The 26,017-nt window shown below is 34.4% G+C and overlaps 1 protein-coding gene across 2 annotated transcripts in view; it reads left to right on the forward strand.

The window, feature by feature from the left end:
* Nucleotides 1–26,017, forward strand: part of PHF14 (PHD finger protein 14) — a 202,399-nt gene that overhangs the window by 59,872 nt on the left and 116,510 nt on the right. For both annotated transcript variants that reach the window (XM_012510400.2, XM_003252564.4), the window contains exons 8-14: nucleotides 4,652–4,798; nucleotides 5,422–5,692; nucleotides 5,989–6,095; nucleotides 7,772–7,867; nucleotides 9,683–9,786; nucleotides 11,702–11,833; nucleotides 21,268–21,436. In XM_012510400.2, the coding sequence (XP_012365854.1) occupies nucleotides 4,652–4,798; nucleotides 5,422–5,692; nucleotides 5,989–6,095; nucleotides 7,772–7,867; nucleotides 9,683–9,786; nucleotides 11,702–11,833; nucleotides 21,268–21,436 (1,026 nt within the window). The remainder of the gene's footprint in view (nucleotides 1–4,651; nucleotides 4,799–5,421; nucleotides 5,693–5,988; nucleotides 6,096–7,771; nucleotides 7,868–9,682; nucleotides 9,787–11,701; nucleotides 11,834–21,267; nucleotides 21,437–26,017) is intronic.

A 26,017-nucleotide genomic window follows, 5' to 3' on the forward strand; every position in this document is an offset into this window, starting at 1 on the left:
TCTAGATGGTTGTACTTGTGTACATAAGGATTTATGTAATAGCATTTAAAATTAAGAAACACATTTTAAACTAAAATAGATCTATGTTTGTGAGCATATCTTTCCTTCTATTTCCATTTTATACTCTTTAGACATTCTAGGGAACTTGTCAAAAGACTATATCAAGTTGGATTTACTACTTTTTCATGGTGGTTTTATATAGGCTGTTAAAAAAAAGGTTGAAAAATAGAATAAACATATCAGTTTCATCTAATGACATTGTATACCCTTCTGTATTTTTTATGACTTTGTATAGCCTTCTGACATAGTCCTTTATCTCATTGGTGAGAATCCATATGAAATTTCTATTCTTTTTCATCTACTTTGTGAATATTCCAGATTTATTAAGAATAGTCAAAGCATGTTATGACCAACATGCTTTATTAGAAGGATATTTAAAACCGTGTTATGACACAACATCTTATTTTTAAAACTGAACTATAGGGCTGGGTGCAGTGGCTCATGCCTGTAATCTCAACACTTTGGGAGGCCAAGGCCAGAGGATTGCTTGAGGCCAGGAGTTTGAGGCCCGTTTGGGCAACATAGCAGGACCCCATCTCTACAAAAAAAAAAAAAAAAAAATTAGCTGGATGTGATGGTGCCTGTAGTCTGAGCTACAAGAGAGGCCGAGGTGGGAGGATCACATATACCTGGGAGTTTGAGGCTGCGTTGAACTATGTTCTCACCGCTGCACTCAGCCTGGAGAACAGAGTGAGACCCTACCTCTAAAAACTTTAAATAAATAAGTAAAAAAATACTGAGCTATTGTGCAGGCTCAGTTATGCTGACTACAACTTATGTTACTATGTTTTACATTATGTAGTCTAAAGTTACTTATAGTCCAGGTAAGCCATATGGTAGTTTCTTCTGTAATTAAAGTATAATTTGGTGCTATTGAACATGCTGTACTGTGTTATGTAGAAAATTATATTTGAAACAATATAAAACCAGGTGTGGTGGCACACACCTGTAATCCCAATACTTTGAGAGGCCAAGCCAAGGAGGATCTCTTGAGGCTGGCCTCAAGAGGATTTTGAGATGAGCCTGGGCAACATAGCAAGACCCCATCCCTACACAAAATGTAAAAATTAGCCAGGTGTGGTGGTGTGTGCCTATAGTCCTAACTGCTCAGGAGGCTGAGGTGGGAGGATTGCTGAGCCCAGAAGTTCAAGATTTCATTCTGTTAGAGCATATATGGCTGAGGTGGGATGGACAAGAATATTGATAGTGCATAATTAAGAAGATAAGTTTGATATGTCATTAGGTTATTATTGTATTTAAATGTTTCTGGTTTCAGTAAACACATCAATTTTACTATTAAGATACCAATAAAGCATATGTACGTTCTTCAAATACACTGTTTTTACAAGTGCCAGGTGGTTCTCAATGTACAAGACTGAAGTTGTGTCTTCTTTCAGTTTATATAACTTTGATCTGCTATGTCAGTTTTACCCAGGGAACTTTGTTTAAAAAAAAAAAAAAAGATTTTAAGATTCTAGACCAAATCATGCCATCTAGAGGACCACAAGCTAAACTTAATCCATAGATGGATTTTGTTTGTTAGGAATAGAGTTAAAAAAGAAAACCTTGAATTTAAATGACTTTAGATGGGGCATTCCAGTTTGCCACAGGCTCTAAGTTCTCACAGGCCCCACCATTTACTAACTGCCTCTCATCATTCATTTTTGTCTTATATTTTTCTGGCATCTTTTAGGTCTCCTTCACCCATTTATGTTGACTGTTACTGCTTTTCAAGGCATTTGCATTTAAGGCCCTTGCCTCAGCTCTGCTGAGTCAGAATTTGCAGAGTTGGGCTCTAGTAGCCTCTATTTAGAAACCTCCTTAAATGAATCTGATGACAGTCAGGTAATGGTTAAGGAAGATGGATCTTACATACTGGACATAGGTCTTGGTTCGGCAACTTAACCTCTCTGGCTTTCAGTTTTCTGTCCATGAAATTGATATTAAAATGGTAGAACCCACCTCATGTGGTAGTGGTGAAGGTTAAAGAGATAGTATATACAAAAGCACATGTGCTTATTTCATGGTAGATATTCAGAAACATGTTTTTCCCTTTCTGTCTTCCACTGGGAGTAGGATCTTGAAAGCTGCATTCTCTAAGCAGGTTGAAGGGATATTCCATGTTAACCAGTGCATTAATTAGGACACTATTTTGACTGGTTTAACAAAACCAAGTAACGAGTTGCTTAAATGAAGAAGAAGTTGAATTCACTCTAATATACAATTCCAGGCTGATTGGATACTGAGGGGAGTTTGGTTCCAGGGATTAGTTCCCTTCTTTCTTCTTGCTTCACCTTTCTTTAGTCTATTGCACTCTCCAACACAGTCAAAGATGGTTTATCACCATCTTGACTGGATTCTTCCTCATTGGAAGTAGCAAAGAGGAGGTTAAGAGTAGGCAGCTTCCTTTCAAGGGCATGGTCTGGGAATTTCGTACAACTTATTGGCCAGAACTTAATCACATGGCCACATCTAGCTGTGGAGAGGCTGGATCAGATAGTTTCTAGCAGGGTAGCCATATGCCCAGTAAAAACTTACAGGGTTCTAGTACTAATGGGAAGAATGGATATTGTAAGACAGTTAGTAGTTTCTGCCATAGTAAGTATTGATGTTTTTCTTAAGTCAGAGTCTTGGTCCAAATGCTTAACTCACCTATGCAAGCATGAATCCTATCTCTAAAGACTCAATTTCAACCAGATTTACTTTGAAACATCAGAATAATTATCTAGATCTGGGTATTTGGGCTAAGGTTCAGTATAATCTTTATTTCCATTTAACATCTCTGTCACCAAGATTTACAGCATGTCATGAGAAAGCAGCTGTTTGTATGTGTTAATGTAGTCTCCTAACTAAATTTTTGTATTTTATTTTTAAAGCTATATGAAGTAATTATAAGTAAACCCTATTTTACTAATGTGGTAACTGAGGCCCAGAGATGTTAAGCAATTTTTTGAAGTCCCATAGCCAGTAAATGATAGAGCCAAGATTTGTATCTAGGTTTTTATGTCTTCAAATTCTGTGATACACATTGCTGTACTGTGACATCTATAGATACCACACTACAGAATTGCCTCATATGCTTTTTTTTTTTTTTAATATTAAGGACACATTAGATTTTTTTTTCTTTCTATTCTTATATGTCTCTCCTCGGTAGTGTTGTCATTTCTCTTTGGGTTGTAAAACTCTACTTAGAGACACTTTTGACATAACTTAGAGAAAAACTAATAGCTATGTTTACTGTTCCTTTTTGGGACAGACATAAAGAATGAACAGCCTGTTGTTTTGTTAGCAATTACATTGTAAATTACTTTTTTGGACTACATCTTTACAAGTTGTTTTTGATAGAGTAAATCTTTTTTGTACACTACTTTTTATGAATGAAAATGTACTGTTAGGCTATGAGAGAGCTGTAATTCCACTTGAGTTTTTAGGGAAAGAGTTAAGGGCATAACTTAAATTTTTTTATTGACAGGGCTTAGAATTTCTTAATTCTATTTTTTTTTTGTTTTGTTTTTGAGACAGAGTCTCACTCTGTCACTCAGGCTGAAGTGCAGTGGCATGATCTCGGTTAATTACAACATCTCCCTCCTGTGTTCAAGCAATTCTCCTACCTCAGCCTCCTGAGTAGCTGGGATTACAGGCACATGCTGTTGTGCCTGGCTAATTTTTATACTTTTAGTAGAGACAGGGTTTTGCCATGTTGGCCAGGCTAGTCTCGAACTCCCAACCTCAAGTGATCTGCTTGTCTCGGTCTCCCAAAGTGCTGGGATTACAGGCGTGTGCCACCGCCCCTGGCCCTTAATTCTATTTTTATCCTCAGTAGAATCTGTCCATTGTTAGCCAGTTAGAAATGCTACACTTATCTTGTTGGCTAGTCAAATATTGTTGTTTTGCAATATTAGTTTATGTATGCATAACTTTAATGTTTAATGATTATTTCTACTTAAGATTATTAAAATCCTATTTGTTTTAAACAGTGACTTTTAAAAAAAATACAGCTGGCCCTCCGTATCCGTGGATTACACATTCTTAGATTCAACCAACTGCAGATCGAAAATGTTTGAAAAAAAAAAGCATAATAAAAAAGAATACAAATGTAAAACCAATATAGTGTAACAACTATTTGCACGTTTACATTTGTGTATTAGGTATTATAAGTAATGTAGAGATTGCTTAAAATATGTGGGAGAATGCATGTAAACTAGATGCAAATACCACACCATTTAACATAAGACACTTGAACATCCACAGATTTTGGTATCCTTGGGGGGTCCTGGAACCAGTCCCCCATGGATATTGAAGGGCTACTCTACAAGTACACCCAAATAATACATTATATTTGATTTCAATATCTTTAAACCCACAGGCCCTTTAAAGAAAAAAGTTGTTGGTAATTTGAAGTTGACATACAAGATCAAGTTTCTAAAGAAGTAATTTTTATCATTATGTACAAAAATTATTTTTGTAATTTATTAGACATAACTAGCACTAGTAGATTCTTTGAAAAGGAAGTAATATTCTTTTGTGTTAGGTCTTTTATGACTCTTTGGAGTACAAATGTTCACTATTTTTCTGTGCTTTTTTTGTATAGGATATAGCAGATCCATTCTTTGCTTATTGTAAGCAACATGCAGATAGATTAGACAGAAAGTGGAAGAGAAAAAACTACTTGGCTCTACAGTCCTATTGTAAAATGTCTTTGCAAGAGAGAGAGAAGCAACTATCACCAGAAGCACAGGTATGAGATTCATGTCAAAACCCGTATGTTTTTGTTTTAAGGTTATGTAAGGATTTTACATCTCATATGTGGTTTCCAGTGACGTGAAGTATAATAAGTTTGGTTAGTTACCTAGGAAATGGATTGTGATTAAGGTAAATAGTGAGTATAATTTTTGGCTGAATACAGTACTCCTCATTTAGTCAAACAGAGCAGTCCTTTATAAAGTATATTTTCACATTGAAAAATGTGACTGTGAGGAAATTACTCTATCAGTGCAATATATTGACTACATCTTGTTTCAGTCTGTTCAAAGGATTTAGTCAGTTTGCCTATATTTAAAATATAATTTTATATACATTAAACCTATGGAGACAATAGCAGTTATTAAGAAGAGAAACTTCAGCTTAATTAGTTTCTCAAAACTCTGATTATAAGTTAGGACAGTTGTTACTAGGGGCAGATATAGTTTATTGTAACTCAAAAATTATACAGTATACCTTAAGGATCATTCATACCTATAATTTGGTGTAAGAAGTTCTGATTATCTTTCTGTGAACATGGGAATAAAAACCAATGTAAAAATCTTAAGGAACATGTTTCATTTCATTATCTTTTAAAATTTGAATACATTTCTTTTATAGGCAAGGATCAATGCCCGGCTTCAGCAATATCGTGCCAAAGCAGAACTAGCTCGATCTACCAGACCCCAGGCCTGGGTTCCAAGGGAAAAATTGCCCAGACCACTCACCAGCAGTGCTTCAGCTATTCGTAAACTTATGCGGAAAGCAGAACTCATGGGGATCAGTACAGATATCTTTCCAGTGGACAATTCAGATACTAGTTCTAGTGTGGATGGAAGGAGAAAACATAAGCAACCAGCTCTCACTGCAGATTTTGTGAATTATTATTTTGGTCAGTATAGACACTGATACTTACACATTTTCACTGAGAACAATTTGTTAATGAAAATGTTTGATATACTGTTAATTTTTAGAAATTTATTAGCCATGCTACATATATCACAGAGGAATGTTTATTTTCCTAATATGTTGTGGGTTTTTACAAAATGCTAGGTTCATTTATTTGTGAATATACTTAAAAGTTTTAAACTTTGTAGATTTATCAATGTGATCATCTTTATAGCTAGTTTCTTCCTATGTCAGTTTTTACTTCCTACTAAAGTAAAATTGGATATTTCATTTAAATAGAGAGAAATATGCGCATGATTCAAATTCAGGAAAATATGGCTGAACAAAAGAATATAAAAGATAAATTAGAGAATGAACAAGAAAAGCTTCATGTAGAATATAATAAGGTAAGTTAGCTACAAAATATGCAACATAATGTGATAGATCTTACTGATGATTTCTTTTGTGAATGTATGGCATTTCTTTTATGTTTTATTTTTAATTTCTTCTGGAGCTCTTAGGCTCTTCCCTATAACTCCTACTCCTCATTAGCTTCATTATCATCACCGTCTCTTACTGAGCACTTTGTGTGCCAGGCATAATTTTGATCTCTTTACATGTATTATTTTATTCCCAGCTTAACTTTATAGTGTAGGTTATAATCATTGCTTCCGTTTTCAGGGAGAAAACTGAATCCTGAAGAAGTTAAATAATTTGCCCAGGTTCACACAAGTAGTCAAGTCACAGACTTGACAAATGAAGTCAGTTGGTGTGAGGCCAACTCACCTGACTCTGTTCTCTATTTCCAACCAATAAAGATTGCTATAGAGCTTCACTTTCTAAGTGTGTAGAAAATTTAGAAACTTTTCTTTAAATTATTATTTACCTTGACTTATAATTTTTGGAATAAAAGTTTCCAAATTTGAATTTTCATGTACCTCTTCATCCTAATGAGAAAAGATTCAAAAAGAAATATAAAAGCAAAATGTGGTTAAAATGTCATACCAAGTATAACTTGACATATAAAATGGGTATTGACTTACTGTTAGAAAACATTTTAAGTCATAAAAAAATAGTAGGAAGTACGTTTCCAATAATCAGCTACACTGTGTAGTAAAAAGAGTACCTGGAATTAGATTCAGAGGACTTGGGGATTCTTGCTAGTTCTGTGATCTTGGCCAACTCACAAAAACTCTATGATCCGTAGTTTTTTTCATTGGGAAAATAGTGGAAATACATCTTGATAGAGTCACAAGGATTAGTTAGCAGAATGTGATGTTATATAACAAACTGTAAAAGAAGGTATAAACGTAGTTATCATTATTAGTAAAAATGCCAGCAGAAAACAAAATGCTTACAGCAACAAATACTGCTGAATAATTGGATAGCCTTGTCTCCCAGTGGTATTGTGGCTTGAATATATTAAAAATATATGGAGGCTGAGCGCAGTGGCTCATGCCTGTAATCCCAGCACTTTGGGAGGCTGAGGCAGGTGGATCACCAGGTCAGGAGATCGAGACCATCCCAGGAGTTTGAGACCAGCCTGGCCAACATGGCAATACCCTGTCTCTACTAAAAATACAAAAGTTAGCTGGGCGTGGTGAAGGGCACCTGTAATCCCAGCTGCTCGAGAGGCTGAGGGAGGAGAATTGCTTGAACCCAGGAGGTGGTGGTTGCAGTGACACGAGATCGTGCCACTGCACTCTAGCCTGGGCGACAGAGTGAGACTCCATCTCAAAAAAAAAAAAAAAATAGATCGAGACCATCCTGGCCAACATGGTGAAACCCTGTCTCTACTAAAAATACAAAAATTAGCTGGGTGTGGTAGTACACACCTGTAGTCCCACCTGCTGGGGAGACTGCAGCAGGAGAATCGCTTGAACCTCAGAGGTGGAGGTTGTAGTGAGCCGAGATCGTGTCACTGCACTCCAGCCTGGTGACAGAGTGAGACTCTGTCTCAAAAAAAAAAAAAAAAAAAAAAAAAAAATATATATATATATATATATATATGGAATAGAAATGTAGATATTTCTTAAATTGTCAGATATTTTAATGAAGTTTACTAATTTGACTTATTTTGTAGCTATGTGAATCTTTAGAAGAACTACAAAACCTGAATGGAAAACTTCGAAGTGAAGGACAAGGAATATGGGCTTTACTAGGCAGAATCACAGGGCAGGTTAGTTTCTTTCCAATTGCTGTCTCCTTCGGTTCTTGCTCCCTATATGATTTTCAGAGAACAGATTTTTGATACAACTGTCATTTGACTGAAGAATTCTGTTTGATCAGGGCCTAATCCTTTGGGATAATGATTTCTGCTTGAAATACACCTAGAGCATTGGAAGCTGCCTGCTGAGAACCTCTAGTTTAATTTGGTTGTTTCAACAGCTATCTTGTGTAAAATATTTTTTCATTTGCTCTAACTGATTGACCTGTCATTTGTGATGAAGCTTAAGACTTGAAGCATGAGTTTTTCCTACTACATTCTTTTCTTTAACTTAGCAGTTTTAGATTCCTTGCCACATTTTTTTCTTTCCTGTCCTTATGCGGTATTTTTTTTTTCTATTCTTTGGATGTATAATTTAAAATTTAAAAAGGCAAACTAGAGATATTCATTTTTATGTTAATTTGGTTTTCAGCCGTATAAGAGATGGTTTTTTAAACTTTAATGTTAAAATGTATTTTTTCCCCTTCAACAGTAGCTGTGATCGTAGTTATTAAAAAAACTTTATTCATGAACACCTTTAGTCTGTTAAAGGTTTTGGTGTTGAATAATTATTGTTAGATGGATTTCTTTGAATGTCTTTTTTAGTACTGTGTAAATAATTGATAAATTAAGTTTTTTACAAATTTTTTTTTTTTATATTTTTTAAGAATGATGGAGACCCACTGTTTGTGGTCCTTTCACTAAAAAGTAGTTTTATTTGTGAAGGAGCTTTTCGAGCAGATATTTTTCATTATACTTTTTCTAGAGGTTTATGTAGAGTCAAATTCATCACACAGCTTGTGTAGATATTTTATGAAGTGATACATACTGATTTGTACTGTGCTATACCAGCTTTGAAGATGCTTTATGTGAAAAGAATGTGTGTGGCTTGTATCCTAAAGAATGTTTTAAAAGGTGAGAATTAGTAGTTGCCTCTGGGAGGATCAGCCTTTGTTCCTGTTAATAGGTTGGTTGATGGATTTTTGGAAGATTATGTTTTATACTTAATATTTAGAGGAGTTAATGTTGAGTATAAGGCTTTAGTTTATTTGCCAAGCTAGTATTATCTTTTGGCTTGATTTGCAAGTTTTTCTCATAAGAATCTCCTGTTTAAAATATTATCTACCATAAAAGACATTTTCATTTATTAAAAGACTTTTAACAGAGGTTTGCAAATTTCCTTTTGCAAATGTAAAATACACAGCAGAAGTAGAATTCATTTATACTGCTTGCATGACACTTTTTTTTCAGTTGGTTGAACAGATGTGGGCCCACCAGGCCACTGAGAAATGACTTTGATAGATGGTTGCTGTCTGAGAAGCCAGCATACTACAGATTAGTAGAAACCCAAAGAGAATCTCACTTGCTTTGTTGGAGAGTTTGGTCCAATAAGATAATTTTTCTAATTAACCTGTGGAGCACCAATATAGCTGGTGTGCTGAAGAAAATAAATGGCCTCAATATTCTTTTTGTCAAGTGTACTGTGTTTTGTTTTTTTTAAACCTCCTACATATGTGTCTTTGTCTTTCAAAGCTGAAGTAGAAGTTTAATTTTTATGTTTTAGTGTACCACTGAAAATTGATGAAAGTCTGTAATTATAGATTTCTAATGGAAATAACTATTAGAAAAAAGCTCATTTTAATCCTTTTTGCCAATGTAAAATCTGGTAAAGCAGATTTCCCCCTAACAATCCTACTATATTTACTTGGCTTGAGTGGCAATTAGAGGAAAATGTTGCTTTTCTTTCTTTCTTAAAACAATATATACTACATTTGTTCAAATCAATAGAAGTTGAATATACCAGCAATTTTGCGAGCACCCAAGGAGAGAAAACCAAGTAAAAAAGAAGGAGGCACACAAAAGACATCTACTCTTCCTGCAGTACTCTATAGGCAAGTAATGAAATTAATAATGATAGAATAATGTTGTGTATTTTTTTAAACTGATATTTATTAGAAAGAAGATCCTGCAAATATTTGAGAATGAATTATGTCCATACCAGAATTTAATTTAAGTGCATTTGAAGTTCATTTTATCAAAGATGCATTCCAGTTTGAGTGATAGAGGAGATTTTTGTTGCTGTTTTAACCTAAACTCTATGGAAATGAGCAGTACTCTTTGGGGAATTAGAAAATTCCTTTAGATAACATTATGATTATTGTCTTAAATAATTAAAACAATATAACCGATGGGCATTTATATTTTATTTTACTTGAATGAATTGTAGAGTTTGTTTTTTAGATAGTGATGGGTATCATATATATACATAGAATGAATCTATTGCCTTTGTAGATAGTGGATAATGAAGGTAAGTTTTAATTTTGAGTTTCTACGCTTTTTTCTCTTGATGCTCAGTTGCAATCACGTTGTTTGTGTAAGTATTTTTGTTTTTTACTTTCTTTGCTCAATATTTTGAGTGTTCACCATTATAGTAATTTTATTGTAGTCAAGACTTCTTTCCATAAATAAATAGGTTATGATCTCACTTTTTCCCAAATAATTTATATTAAGTGAGAGAAGTTTAGAAGATGCTGGTGTGTTTTTATGTGTGTGTGTGTGTGTGTGTGTGTGTGTGTATGTATGTGTGTGTATATTTATGTATATGCATACATATATGTTATGCATGTGTAAATACATAAATATTCTTCTCAAAATTTCTTTCTCAGAAATAGTAGCAATAACAACAATATCAATCTCCATAACTACCTTCTATTTTTTTGTTGGAGCTCCCTCTACAAGTAATAGCAAATAACTTCTTCAAAGTGTGGGAAAAGCCCACATTGTCTTAGTGTACAATGTGTTAGCACATTCTCAGGCCAGCTTTTTCAAACACGGTTGGTTCATTTGGAACCATCAGGCAATATCACTATGCTTCTGACTTTTATGACTACAATTCGTTTTTGTTTCAGAATATATTTTAAGTGATTTTTTTTTTTTTGCTGAGACCAGGTACTGGTTATTTATTTATTTATTTTGGCTTTGTGTGTGTGTGTGTGTGTGACTATTTTCTAGGAGTATTTAAAAAAAAAAACCTAACCATCATTGCTTTCTGTACATTCCAAATATAAATATACTTTAGATTTTCAGGTGATAGTACTTGTGTACGCAGGTGTAGTTAAATTGCCTTTTTGCATAAGAGAAGTTAGATTTCTGAGAAACCAAAAAATCCTAAAATAATAGTAACAATCACAAAATTCCACAATCTTTGCAATAAATATCAATTGATGTGTGCGTTTTTAATTTTTTTACTTTTGAATTTAATTAGTGTATTTTTAAAACTCAAAATCCAATATTGAAAAGAGACTCACGTATACTTGTAGTATATCTACATGTTGAAGACTCTTTGAAAGGTTTACAACTAATGGTAGGAAATAAACTACATTCTGTTTGTGAAGTAATTTTTTTATAGTTTTAGAAAATTGGAAAATTACTTTGTTCTATAATTTATGTGTCTAGAGAAAAAAATGAACTAATGTGAAATGGGTTTTAAGTAATAATTTAAATTAAAATGGATATGATGTTGAGGATAAATACCTTATATATGTAATTCTTTAGAAGGTTTGACACTAGTAATATTTAAATTTATACCAGATCCAAGCTATTTTTAACATTCTCAAAAGTATTTAGAACTAACAGTTACTGACATTGTAAAAAGATGTGTTAATGAAAGAAATTGTCTATCTCAACAGAAGAAATATTAAGTTAAATCAAGATGAAATTTTATAATTTAAAAAATATGCTATAAGTAAACTGCGTTTCACTATGATAATTATTATTGAAATCTTTACTTGCTGCCTTTATTAAAAGTTGTGGGATTTGTAAGAAGAACCATGATCAGCATCTTCTTTTATTGTGTGATACCTGTAAACTACATTACCATCTTGGATGTCTGGATCCTCCTCTTACAAGGATGCCAAGAAAGACCAAAAACAGTTATTGGTGAGTAAAATAGAGGAGATTTAGATGTTTGAATTGATTTACTCTCAGTTTCAGCAGTATAAGATGAAATATTATATTTGTTCATAATAAAGTATTTGGCACATTTTAAAATTGACTGTCATCAGTATTTATTATAGCATTATGTGACTAAATCTATAACAACTTTTTTGAGAAATGAATTTTTCATTAATTGTGGCTATTATCTTAGCAATAGTTTCTTTAAGGCATGAATTCTGTCCATTGCTTGTAATTCTCTTGTTTTATTGTTAAGAATTTCTCAAATGCTTTATTGTTATTTTGAAATTGAATTTATCTAAAATTTGCCATCATACTATGCTTTTACTTGCAATTTAATATTTTATTTTTGGATTAGTGTCAAAGGCTTTACTTCTGGTATTTGGTATTTGTGCTAGTCATTTAAATTCAACCATTCTTTGAAATCTAGAAACATTTGATAAACATTTCTGAATTTTTTTATTAATAAAAAATAAGTTAACTTAGGCATGTCGAATCAGTACAGACATTTGATAAAGGTTATAGTATCTATAATGAGTTTTATCCTTTTCTTAGTTTTACTCCAAGAAAGGGACAGATGTTCAGATTTTAATAGAATGATTCCTCATAGGAAGGAGAATATAGGAAATGGAAAACTTTGGAATGAACATGAATATTCTTTTTATACAAGTTACCGTTCCAGTTTCAGAAAAGAGTGAACCCCAAATTTTTAAATGGTAATCTCTACAAGAGGTGTGTGTGTTCCTCAAATACATTAGGCATATTTTTTGACCTCATTGTTTTATCACTTAAGGCTACCTCTGTTCATTTGATTAGGAAGCTGAAATTTTTTCACTGTTTTCACATGATTGGTTTTTTATAGTGTTCTTTGTATCAGTTTGTTTTGAGATATTCATACTGGCCTGTTCTTTTGAAATAGAGTGGAATGTATTTATTATGGTTTTTCTGTGCTTCAGAAACTGCTATAGCATATTCAAATCCTAACAATGTTAATAAGCATCCTGGGTGAGTTTTTAAATTGAAAGCTAGTTTGGTAGTCTCCAGAGCCAGGATGTTTTGCCATGAACTTATATAGAGATATGCAGTTCTCTCTTTAAATGAAGTTATGGACCCTCCTGATACTGCTAAGCCTGCAGAGCTCTGGTTTCCAGCGTGTGAAAGTTTCTGCAGCGAAAAAAAAAAACACACACACACACAAAGGGAAATCATGTTCTTTGTAGCAACAAGGAGGCAGCTGGAGGCCATTATACTCAGTGAATTAACCCAGGAAAAGAAAACCAAATACTGCATGTTCTCACTTATAGGTGGAAGCTAAACACTGGATATTCATGGATGTAAAGATGGGGCCTACTAGAATGGGGAGGGAGGGAGGGGAGCAAGGCTTGAAAAACTGTTGGGTACTATACTCACTACCTGGGTGATAGGGATCATTCATATTCCAAACCTCAGTATCGTGCAATATACCCATGTAACAAACCTGTGCATGTACCCCCAATCTAAAATAAAAGTTGAAATTTAAAAAAAAAGAAAAGAAAAGAAATAATGTACATAGCCTGAGGTGTTTTAGTGAGAGCACTTCTAAAAGGGCCTAAACAACTTAGAGCCTTTTCATTGGTGTTAGTGGTTTTTTTTTTTTTTTTCATTTTTTATTATACTTTAGGTTTTAGGGTACATGTGCACAACGTGCAGGTTTGTTACGTATGTATCCATGTGCCGTGTTGGTTTGCTGCACCCATTAACTCGTCATTTAGCATTAGGTATATCTCCTAATGCTGTCCCTCCCCCCTCCCCCAACCCCACAACAGTCCCCGGAGTGTGATGTTCCCCTTCCTGTGTCCGTAAGTTCTCATTGTTCAATTCCCACCTATGAGTGAGAACATAGTAAAAGTAGAAGTTAATGTTGTAGCATAGTGAAGCCTTTAATTTCTCCTTGTTTCTAGTGATCATATTTCCTTTGGCATCTAAGATCAACTTAGCTTTGGTTAACAGTTAACTGAGTGTATTAATTTTGGAGTGTGCAAGATTCAGAGAATTATGTTTTTTCTTTAGTGTACCTCAAATGTGGAAGGCAGTTTTTACTTTTTGCTTTTTAACATTTTCAGTTTATTTGAAGTTATACTAAAGATAATAAATACTCAAAACTTCACACTTTCTAAATATTTTGTCACATTTTACTATTATCTATACTATTAAGTCTGTTGCATCTGGATGGTAGAAAAAAAATGATAAACGCAGACTGAGTATCCCTTATCCAAAGTGCTTGGGACCAGAAGTGATTTGGATTTTGTTTTTGTTTTTATTTTGGAATATTTGCATTGTACCTACTGGTCGAGTATCCCAAATCTGAAAATCTGAAATCTGAAATGCTCCAATGAACATTGTCTTTGACTGTAATGTCAGTGCTCAAAAAATATTTGGATTTTGGAGCACTTCAGATTTTGGATTTTTGGATTTGGGATGCTCAACCTATGATAGTTGCTACTACACACCTTTTTCCCCATCCTACATTCTGTGATGCCATGTTGATAATTTGAAATTGAAATTGCCATAGTTAGGAGTATTTGTACTGTAGAAATTACTAAATACTACATAATAGGGCTTTCCCCCCAGAGGGTCAAGTGTTAGACATTTATTAGCATATCACTGACTGACGTCTGCTTTAGACTCTACCTTGTTCTTACTAGTCCTTTCATTAGGGAAAGGGTCCTTTAATTTCTCCTTGTTTCTAGTGATCAAATTTCCTTTGATCACTAGGGCCCTGTTACTGGACTCTTACTTGATGACTGTGCCTTAGTCTTCAGCTTAAACTTCCACAGGTCCCTCTGATATAATATTTCTGAATGGCTGGTTTATTTTTGCTATCTTTGTGTTTTGCAAGCCTGTGGTAACACCCTTACTACTAAATACCCCGTAAGCAAACTGTACCTAGAATTAATTACTATACAATCTGTTGCCTTCTCAGATATCATATTCTACTCTAATGACTATTTTAAGCACTTGCTATCCAGCCTTTTCTTCCAGTACCAGCAGTGTTTTCAAGGAGACACTAGTTCTAGATTTGGATGCTTTCTTCAGTCCATCCCACAGTTCAGTGGACTGTGCTGGGCAGGTTAAGACATGTGACATCAAAGAAAAGATGGATACAGATACAGAAGTAATTATTGGTGGAGGGTAGGGAAGTTGAGTGAATTCACCTTGGACAGGCTTAGATATTTCAGTGATATAAGAGTCTATTGAGAGGGAAGAGACCTGGGATGATGATGGGCTCTTGAGAAGACAGCAGATGGTTGGTAACAACTTACTGTGGAAAAATCAAACTGACTTGCTGAGGCTGTGTAGCAAGAATGTTCAGCGCATAAGTAAATGTGATTATTTGATTTTTCTTGAAATGTGCTCTGCTGCCCAGGAGAAGGAGAGGGGGAAACTTAGGGGCTTCTTAAGTTGGGCCAGGGATGTGAAAAGCTAGTAAAGAATATTACTATTATTTTTTATTTTTTTATTATTATTTTTTTTGAGACGGAGTCTTGCTCTGTCACCCAGGCTGGAGTGCAGTGGCGCAGTCTCGGCTCACTGCAAGCTCCGCCTCCTGGGTTCACGCCATTCTCCTGCCTCAGCCTCTCCGAGTAGCTGGGACTACAGGTGCCCGCCACCACGCCCAGCTAATTTTTTGTATTTTTAGTAGAGACGGGGTTTCACCATGGTCTCGATCTCCTGACCTCGTGATCCGCCCACCTTGGCCTCCCAAAGTGCTGGGATTACAAGCGTGAGCCACCGCGCCCGGCCCGCTAGTAAAGAATATTATTAATAGGTGGGTGAAGAATTCCACAGAGAATAGAGAGGCTAGTGATGGTGTGATCTAGGCTCTATTTTGTTTGTACCTCTTTCTAGTATTTAAAATGCATTTTGTCTCATTTTTAGTTTATGTCATTTTGGTTTCTGTTGTTGTTTTTAAAAATATACAATCTCCACACTGCCTTAAATTCGAAGACACATTTGGTAGGATACAAATGGTATGGGCTTGATTTATTAGAGTAGTTCAAATAGTTAATCATCTCTTAATTTTAGAAGACTAATGTTATATTTCTGCCTCCACTCATCTGATTGGAACTTGTGTTGCATTTTCCAATTGTTTGAAGAATATTCTGAAACACATTATTTAACAGAGAATTGAGTAATATTGTATCCTTTTATTCCTTTTATTCCTTGGATATGTCTTTGTTTATTTTATGATGAAAAGAAAACACAAACCCTTCTAGGAATAGTTTACAGAGGGTTTTTTCCTTTGTTTTTCTTGATAATTTGTTCATTTACATTTTTTTTATTGCCTCTTCTTCCCATTAACTGCTAGTAGGAATTCCAGCATTAGAATGGGGCATTTACTGTATATGAAATAACAGGTATATATCTGCTATTAAAGTTTTATACAGGTATTATAACTACAAAAATAATAAAATTTACAAGTTGAGTTAAATGTTGTTCCCTGCCCTTCAAAGAGATACCCATAATGCAGAAGTAGGAGGGACTGAGGTATTACTTGTCTGAGAATAATGATATTTGAGCCACCTCTTAAAGTTTTATGTAGGCACCTGTCAAGACTTTCCTCTAAGTACAGGAGAAAACATGGCCAACAGCTTAGACATAAGAAAAAAAAACTCTGGTGTGGGATCCTGAGTTCTTGATGACTGAAAAAGATAAATTGTGAAGGAGAAAAAAGTAAATCATGAATTATTTGGAATATGGAATGTTACTGGATTTATTGCAATATTGCATTTAAAGATTCATAAAATCACTTTTTTTTTTAAACTTACACAAATAAAATTCTCTAAATTAGTACACTTTCTTTTTTTTTTTTTCTTTTTTGAGATGGAGTCTTGCTCTGTCACCCAGGCTGGAGTGCAGTGGCACGATCGCGTCTCACTGCAACTTCCGCCTCCTGGGTTCAAGCAATTCTCCTGCCTCAGCCTCCCGAGTAGCTGGGACTACAGGCAGGTGCCACCACGCCCGGCTAATTTTTTGTAGTTTTAGTAGAGACGGGGTTTCACCGTGTTAGCCAGAATGGTCTCGATCTCCTGACCTCATGATCCGCCTGCCTTGGCCTCCCAAAGTGCTGGATTACAGGTGTGAGCCACTGTGCCTGGCTTAAATTAGTACACTTTCTTGTCTAAGCACTATTAAACATTTTTCTTTAGTAACTAAGATTCTGAAATCCCATTGGGTCATCATTCTGATTATAGGTTGTAGTTGCATGGTGCTAGAAACATATAGAAGGTATAGAAACTGGAGAAAAGGCCAGATGCAGTGGCTCAAGTCTGTAAACCCAGCACTTTGGGAGGCTGAGGCGGGTGGATCACTTGAGGTCAGGAGTTCAAGACCAACATGATGAAACCCTGTCTCTACTAAAAATACAAAAATTAGCTAGGAATGGTGGTGGGGACTCGTAATCCCTGCTACTCAGGAGGCTGAGGTAGAGAATTGCTTAAACCTGGGAGGCTGAGGCTACAATGAGCAGAGATTGCACCAGTGCACTCCAGTCTGGGCGACAGAGTGAGACTCTGTCTCAAAAAAAAGACAGAAAAAGAGGAGGGAGGGCGGGAGGGAGGGAGGGAAAGAAGGAAGGAAAGAAGAGGGAGGGAGGGAGGGAGGATGGGAAAAAGGGAGGGAGGGAGGATGGGAAAAAGAGAGGAAGGAAGGGAGGAAAGAAGGGAGGGAGGAGGAAGGAAAGGAAGGGAGAGGGAGGGGGAGGGAGAAGGAGGGAGGGGAAGGGAGGAAGGGAAAAGAGAAAAACCTCTTGGTATTTCAACATGAAAATTATTCTGTTGCATAAATTCCTGACATGGATTTTTATTATACTTTAAATTTTTAATTGGCTTGGATGAATTAAAAGGTTAAGATTATCTTCAGTATTGTCCATGGGAATTATAAATTTTAGGACTCTATTCTCTAATACAGCGTGTGAAGTAAAAATATACAGAATTAAGGTGAGTTTAGCTAAATTAATAGATCATAGCAGTTTAGTGGATTATTGAAAGAAGCCAGGTATGTATTTGACTTTAGGAAAGATAATCATGATTTTCCTTAAAATATTATTTGATTTCAGCCAGGCGTGATGGCTCACGCCTGAAATCTCAGCACTTTGGGAGGGCGCGGCGGGTGGATCACGAGGTCAGGAGTTCAAGACCAGCCTGGCCAACATGGTGAAACCCCATTTCTACTAAAAATACAAAAATTAGCTGGGCATGGTGGCAGGCGCCTGTAATCCCAGCTACTCGGGAGGCTGAGGCAGAGAATTGCTTGAACCTGGGAGATGGAGGTTACAGTGAGCCTTAGATCATGCCACTGCACTCCAGCCTGGGCAACAGAGCAAGACTCTGTCTCAAAAAAAAGAAAAAAAGAATTATTTGATTTCATTGAATTAGGCCATGGCTTTATTCTAGGTTATTATTTCTTAGCATCTTGTGTACCAATTAATGTAGCAGAAACACTTTTACATATCTTAAAGGATATTTATAAGATGAAGACTGTAGTGTTTAATAGATTATTGAAGAATCGCTAATAAGTATTATGTCCATAATACTCTTGTAGTCTACTCAGTGTAGACTCTTATCTACTGCAACAATCACGTGGCAGTTGTCTTGAAATAGGAATGGATATATTCTGCATTGGCAGTTACATTTGTTTTGATTTTTTGAGTTGTTCAGTGTTTTGTGGTGTTCAGGGTGTAACATTTCTATTTTCTGGGAATTAGAGAGCCAAATTTCTTTGTCACCTAACTGTATTATTTATAGTGGGGATGGAAATGAACATAAGAATAAAGAATGTCCTGACAAGGGTAATTGCTACCGAAAGAGAAGCAAAGGGGAAATATTTCAGTTTTTTTAAAAAACAAAACAATGATTTATCTGAAAAGGTACTTGCTTCTATACCTAGGGGATTTAGATAACATTATGTTTGCCTGTTATTTGAATGGACAGTCAACATATTTTAAAAGTAAATTAGAGCCTGGCGCAGTGGCTCACAGCCACTGTAATCCCAGCACTTTGGAAGGCTGAGGAGGGCGGATCACCTGAGGTCAGGAGTTTGAGACGAGCTTGGCCAACATATAGTGAAACCCTGTCTCTACTAAAAAATCCAAAATTAACTGCCCATAGTGGCACACGCATGTAGTCCTAGCTACTTAGGAAGCTGAGGCAGGAGAATCGCTTGAATGGGGAAGGTGGAGGTTGCAGTGAGCCGAGATTGTGCCACTGGACTCCAGCCTGGGTGACTTAGCAAGACTGTCTCTCAAAAAAAAAAAAAAAAAAAAAAAATGTAAATTAGAACTGTTTGAGAAACTGACTACATTTCACTCAACTGCTAGAAATGATCAGTTAGCATTAAGATTATAATTTAATGCTGAAAAGTGAAACAATGTGCCTTTTTGTAATATAATTTGATAATTTCTCTAGTCATTTGTTTTGAAGGCTGTTGCATTTATTATTAGTTAACTAACAATATCTAACATTTCTGGGGTTTTCACAGTTCTGCTAATAAAGTCAGAATATACTTATCATTTCAATTCTGAGATTCTGTAAGGTGTGTATTTTCTCTTACCAGTCCTTGATGTTTTCATATGGGACAAATGCAGGAGCAATTTAGTATATTTGTTTAGTTGTATCTTTGTTAATGATGGTAATCTGACAATCTAGGGGATAATGTGCTAGCTATATTTACATGAAGTGTAGCAATAGATACATAAAAGTTTTCTGAGTAATACATGATTATGTACATTCTTGTTTTGCCTTCACTGATCGGTATTTCTAGTGCTAAAAGTTTTGCTAACCTATTCTTAAATAATTGGGAATTTTAAGATATTTAAATTAATACGTTAAGGATTAATTTGTATTTAAGGAATAATATCTTTGCATTAACAAAACAAATGGTACTTGGTATTTAACTCTTGTTGGAGTTCAAAATTTAAAGCTGTCACTTTGACAATTAAATATTAGTTTAATAAGTTTACAGTATTAGTGAAAGATGTGAATTTTGGTGGAACATGAAATCAAATCATAAATCTTTGAAAATACTTGCTATGAGAATTATAAGCTACATTCAAATATACTGATGTGAACATATATAAACTAAATATCAAATACAATTTTCAGATTATAATCATATTTATTAAGAGAATACTATCAAACTTTTGGAGAATTTGCTTTTGATCACTTTTACATTTGAAGAAAATATGAGTAAAAGTTTACTTTTAACAACTGGTTTTAACTTTTTGAAATGGTCCTTTATGATTGACAATATAAAGATTTCCAGCAGTTGTTGTTTAGATTTCTGCTGTCTAAATGTTAGCCACTGGCCACATATGGCTATTTAAATTTAAATCAATTAATATTAAAATTAGAAATTTTCTCAGTGGTTATTTGCCACATTTCAAGTGCTCAGTAACCATCTGTGGCTAGTGGCCACTGTTCTAGACAGCGCAGATATGTAGATAATCCTAATATTATAAAAAGTTCTGTTGGATACCACTTGTCTAAAGTTTTAGTTTCAATTAATTTTTAATATTACCCATATTAAAATTCTTTATAAATGCTACTTTAACAAATTCCTTTGGTAAATAAATGTATATTTCTTCTTTTAGAAGTAGTAGGGGCCACCAACTAACATGACCTTTTTTTCCCCCAACACTTCTTGGAGTCTGTTTCTATAGTTTCTTTAAGTAGTATATTCAGCACAACTTGTCATTGACTACAATTAAAAGATATGATAACTGTGACAAGGAGTAGTGTTAGGGTCCATGAAGGACTTCGATTTTCAGGTATCACAGTATATGTCATTTAAAGAAAAGTCATGCTTTCCAAAGGTAAATTGTTATTATTTAAGACAGGGTCTTGCTCATGTTACCTGGGCTGGAGTGCAGTTTTGCGATCATGGCTCACTGCAGCCTCGACCTCCTGGGCTCGAGTGACCTTTTCACTTCAGCTTCCTGAGTAGCTGCGATTATAGGTGTGTGCCACCAAGCCTGGCTAATTTTCTATTTTTTTGTGAAGACAGTGTCTCATTATGTTATGAGCAATCATCCTGCCTCAGTCTCCTGAAGTGCTGGGATTATGCGTGTGAGCCACTGCAGCTGGCGAAACCACCTTTTTAATCAGTATTGAATCTCATGTTGGTTCATTTAAACATACAGCATTGTTAAATGTGTTATTATACTTACAGGATACATTAAATTGCCTTAAATATTATATTCACAGTAGTCACTCTTAGAGGAGTTATTTCTGAATGTTTTTTCATTATGTACCCTGTAATCACATTACCTGTGTATATTTTTATGTATTATTCTTGTACCTGGATTTTGTATTTATAAAAACTATAGCTAAAGCCAGAAGATAATAATAAATACATGACTTAAATTTTTCCCCTTTATGTAGGCAGTGCTCAGAATGTGACCAGGCAGGGAGCAGTGACATGGAAGCAGACATGGCCATGGAAACCCTACCAGATGGAACCAAACGATCAAGGAGGCAGATTAAGGAACCAGTGAAATTTGTTCCACAGGATGTGCCACCGGAACCCAAGAAGATTCCGATAAGAAACACGGTAGTTTATTTTCTATTTAACATAAGCATCATACAATTCTGAGGCCAAAATTTAAGAGGATGAGAAAGACACAGGGCAAACATATACTCAGAAGTCAAAGAAAAAGACATCTATTGGTTATTCTTAACAATTTTTTTTCTATATTATGAAATATACCACATGCTTACCTGAGTGTTTGTAGTTTATATTTTGTCGGAGGCATAATATAATGAACACACCAGAGCATCCATCACTCACCTTAAAAGATAGACCGTTCCCAAAGCTTTAGAAGTTTCCTGTAAACCCGACAATCTCATCTTTATCTGTCTAGCCCAGAGGCCACCTCTTTACTCAGCTTTACATTTCTCATTCACTTCTTTTTCTTTATAGAAGAGGTTTACACTCTAAATCTATGTACTTATAAATAATACATGGTTTTTGTAGGTTTTGAATTTCATATGAATGGAATCAAATGTTTTTCTCTGGTAATTTGATATTTTGACCAAAATTATGTTGATTTGATTCAGACATGCTGATCCATGTAGTTGTAGTTTATTTATTGTCACTAATGTATAGTTTTCTATGGAAAGAATAGATTATTACCTAGTTTTTCTTTTGCTTTGTTGATGGGCAGTTAGGTTGTTTTCATGTTTTTCTATTCTGTACAGCTTTGTTTAAAATATTCCTATAAATATCGCCTGCAGCATGGTAACAAGGAGTTTGTGTATGTATTAAGGTGTAGATTTGCTAAGTTACAGACTATCTGCATCTTCAGTTTTGCTAGATAACTGCAATTGTTTTCCAAACCAGTTCACACTCATACCAGCAATGGATAATGTTTCTGTTGCTTCACAAACTTTTGTCCAGTGTTTTAATGCTTTCCAGTGTGATGCAGGGAAAATAGTATATTGACATTTTATGTTGCATTTCTCTCAGTACTAATGATTTTGAGCATCTATTTACATATTTTTGGTAAATTGTATTTCCTTTTCTGGGAAATGTGTATGCAAGCCATTCACCAATTTTTCTGTTGGGGTGTTTACCTTTTTCTCATTGCAAATTCTTTGAGGCCAGGTTTTAAAGAGTTTCTTCTGGGGAAATCATTTATGTTCATTTTTACCAGGTACCTTGGAGGGGCCTCTACCAACTTGAGAATATTTTAAATAAAAGTTTGGTGTGTATGTTTTCTATTACATCAGGAGTGTAAATTTCAAACCTTTAAGTGCTGGCTTACAGTTATGAATTCTTAGGGCATACTTTCCTTGCTTGAGCCGAGGCAGGCCTTTTCAAAAATCTTTCTTTCCACAAGGGAGATATAAAGATATTTTTAGGGTTAGTTGTCATCATTTGTTTTGTTACCTGTTTCATTTTAAAGAGTCTTTAATTTTTTCCTTAAAGTAACAGTTTTCTCAAAAAAATTTTTTTAAATCTGTATTAACCTCCTATATTATAATCACTTAAAAGATCTTATTTAGGAGAATTCAGCTTGATTTTTTAAATCAGTTTTGTGTTATGGGTTCATATAAAATTGATGAGGCAAATCTGAGAATTGTTATCTGTTAGATAATTGAAATAGTTTATTTTGGGTGCTCTAAGTAGATCAACTTGAAATAGTTTTTATTTGTAGTTTCAACTGTTTATAACTCTTTTTTTAGGCTTCAAAAATATATTTTGTTTATAAGGGAACTAGAGAGACTTTTCCTTTGTTAAATAAGCCTGCTAGTTTCTATTTCTAAAATATTTTCTATAATTGTTTGAAAATGGTAACTACAGTTATTCTTAAGATCTTAGAGAAGAGTTATGTCTTAGAGAAGACATATGTCTGTCTACAAAGATTATCCTCTTATGAAACATTATTTTTCCAGTTTGTTTATTGTTTCAAGAAAGCCTTGTGACTAGTATTATCATCCTTAACTTTGGAGTTATCATATAGAGGGAAATTATGTATATTACAGTGATATTTTTGTTGCCCATAATTCAGTATTACTTGAGATAAAAGAGAACTCTTTAATATTAAAGGATCCTTCCATTTTTTTCTCACCTTTACTGGTCTGCATTTTTATCCTAGAATTATAAGGAAGCTTTAAAATTTGCTAATGTAATTCCATTCCTTTCATCTTGTTCTTTGTCTCTAGTTTTCTTGTTTAAAAGTTTTAGACATATTACAGATTTTGGTCAGTGAAACACCAGGAAAAGAGTCCATGACCAGTAATTTCAGGAAATGCAGTGTGATTATTTTCTTACTTGTAGAAATTCCAATGCATGTTGAAGCTCCAAAAAAAATCCTAATATTTAGAAACAGGATTACTTTTATCTATTCTTTTTCTTAACTTGTTTTTATCAAAAAAGCATTTTTGTAAGACACTTTTTTTTTTTTTTTTTTGGTAGCGTAGAGTACTGTGTGGTGCGAAGTTTGGAAATGATGCTCCAGAGACCACCGATTAGTTGCATTAGGACCATCTTGGGTTATTTGTTGAAATGTAGACTTTGGACCCACCCTAGAGCTAGTATAGACTTTAGACCCATTCTGGAATTAATGAATTAGAATTTATGGGGTTTGACTAAGCAGATTTCTTAGGTGCTACGCTTATACTAAATAAAAGTTGAAAGTAACTACTAATGGTGATTACCTTTCCTCTTTCCCTCTCATCTTTTCTGCCTGCCTTCCAACAATCCATTCAGAAAACCAGACAATTGGTGTGAGGTATCACTAAACTGTTCAAGGAATGTAGGAATGAGAGATACAGAAGAGAGTGGTCAGTCATTTTGATCTTGATCTTACCGTTTATGCTGAGTTCCTGTTGTTACCTTAAGTTTTTACTTATTTCTGTTTCAGAGTTGTATTTATCTTTTTTAATCAATAGGTAGTATGGTGAAAAATGAGGTGTTCTAGTTGTGTTTCTTAGAATAGTGTTAATTATGAGAGACCAGGCATACAACAGCTTACTAACTTGTGTAAATACTTTTTGCAATATATAACTAATTTTTCTCTCCCGTTGTTAACATTTTTAAACTATTGCTCCCCATATCCTCCTACTTACACTTTTATTTCAGCACATGTATTACAATCGGGAACATTCTGTCTTGAAATACGTTATTATCGTATTTTTATTTTTGTCAGTTTTTCATTTTTCCTGCCATAAATTGATCAAAGTATAATTTGTTTTCGTGTTAGTCTTATTATTCTATCATGATTTTGAAGAAAATTTTACCTTCATGACATACATAGGGCAGTCATGACATACCCCAAGCTCATGGACCTGAACTCCTGGCAGACAGCAACTGCCCTGTTTACCACAGAAGAATGGGTCCTGTTCTTCACATGTTGCATCATTGAAACTATAGAATTATTGTAAAGGCAGCCTAAGATAGCTCTGTTTAATAAGTACTTTGTTATTTAGACATTTTCTCTGCATTATTTTCTATGTGGAAACTTTTTACTTACTTTTAGGCAAAGAAATTAATTTTGAAGAAAATATAAATTAGCTTACCCATATCCCTTTTGAAGTTACTTTAAAATTGATGTTTATACTTGTGGACATATTCTGATACTCTAATGTAACTTGAAAGCTTTCAGATTTTCTTTTTGCTTTCTTTGCACCCTATGTCATGTAGTGACATTTCATCTTTTATAGAAGTGCCAAAGGACTTGTTGGGACCTGTCTTTCCATTGTTCTTACACACATGCATGCATCATCTACTCTTTCTGAAGTTCTGAGATCTTTCTTCCTGACTTACAAATTCTGGTTGTGTTTTGTATATTTTCTTTTTTGCAAAATAAATGCAATAAATAGTCAAAATGCTTTTTAGCAGCTTTGACTGAAAACATATTGTTTTTCAGGATGCATTATTTCTTTTAGATCATTATTTCAGAAGGGGATTTAAACACATTTAATTGTTTTTCCATCGTACTTAACAATGTGAGCCACTAGCCTGTTCTAAGTGGCAGTCTTTATTTGAGAGATAATCAAATATCCTAGAGCCTATTTTTATTACATTTATGTTTTAACTAATTTTATGCATATACTAAGTACCTATTTAATATATGTTTAAGCTTAAGTCTTGAGAATCTGAAAATATGAGATATGTTTCATATAAATATTTTTTAGGTGCTAGTTTAGGAAAAATGTTGAAGCATTTGGATTCAGTTCTATTGAAGTGACTAAAGGTTACTGTACATTATGTTCATATTTATTTTACTCATTCTTATACTAACTGAATTATTACAGTTCTGGGACAGAAGGGTTATTTGTGGGGACTTTACATACCAGAATTTTCTATTATCAGACTCAAGGTGACCTCTGAGGTACGAGTCAGATTATAAAACCTCTATCTGTCATAGATTCTTAGAAGAAACCCTGGCAAACAGTTTTTGTAGTGAACTAGAACTCACTTTGGCTACTTGGAAGAGATCTACTCTGTGTGTGTCCTTAGCTTAAGTAATCTTATTCAGAACCCTGAGACTCCTGTTTTGCTTTTTGCCTCTTGGAAATCCATCACTTTTATTTATTCCCAGGAGTATGAAATAAAGATGAGAATAGGTGGAGCTTTCAAGACTTTCCTTATTTTGTATATACCATTATCTCTGAGAAGGTTTTTATA

Source organism: Nomascus leucogenys, chromosome 11 (genome assembly GCF_006542625.1).
Source record: "Nomascus leucogenys isolate Asia chromosome 11, Asia_NLE_v1, whole genome shotgun sequence".
Taxonomy (NCBI): Eukaryota; Metazoa; Chordata; class Mammalia; order Primates; family Hylobatidae; genus Nomascus; species Nomascus leucogenys.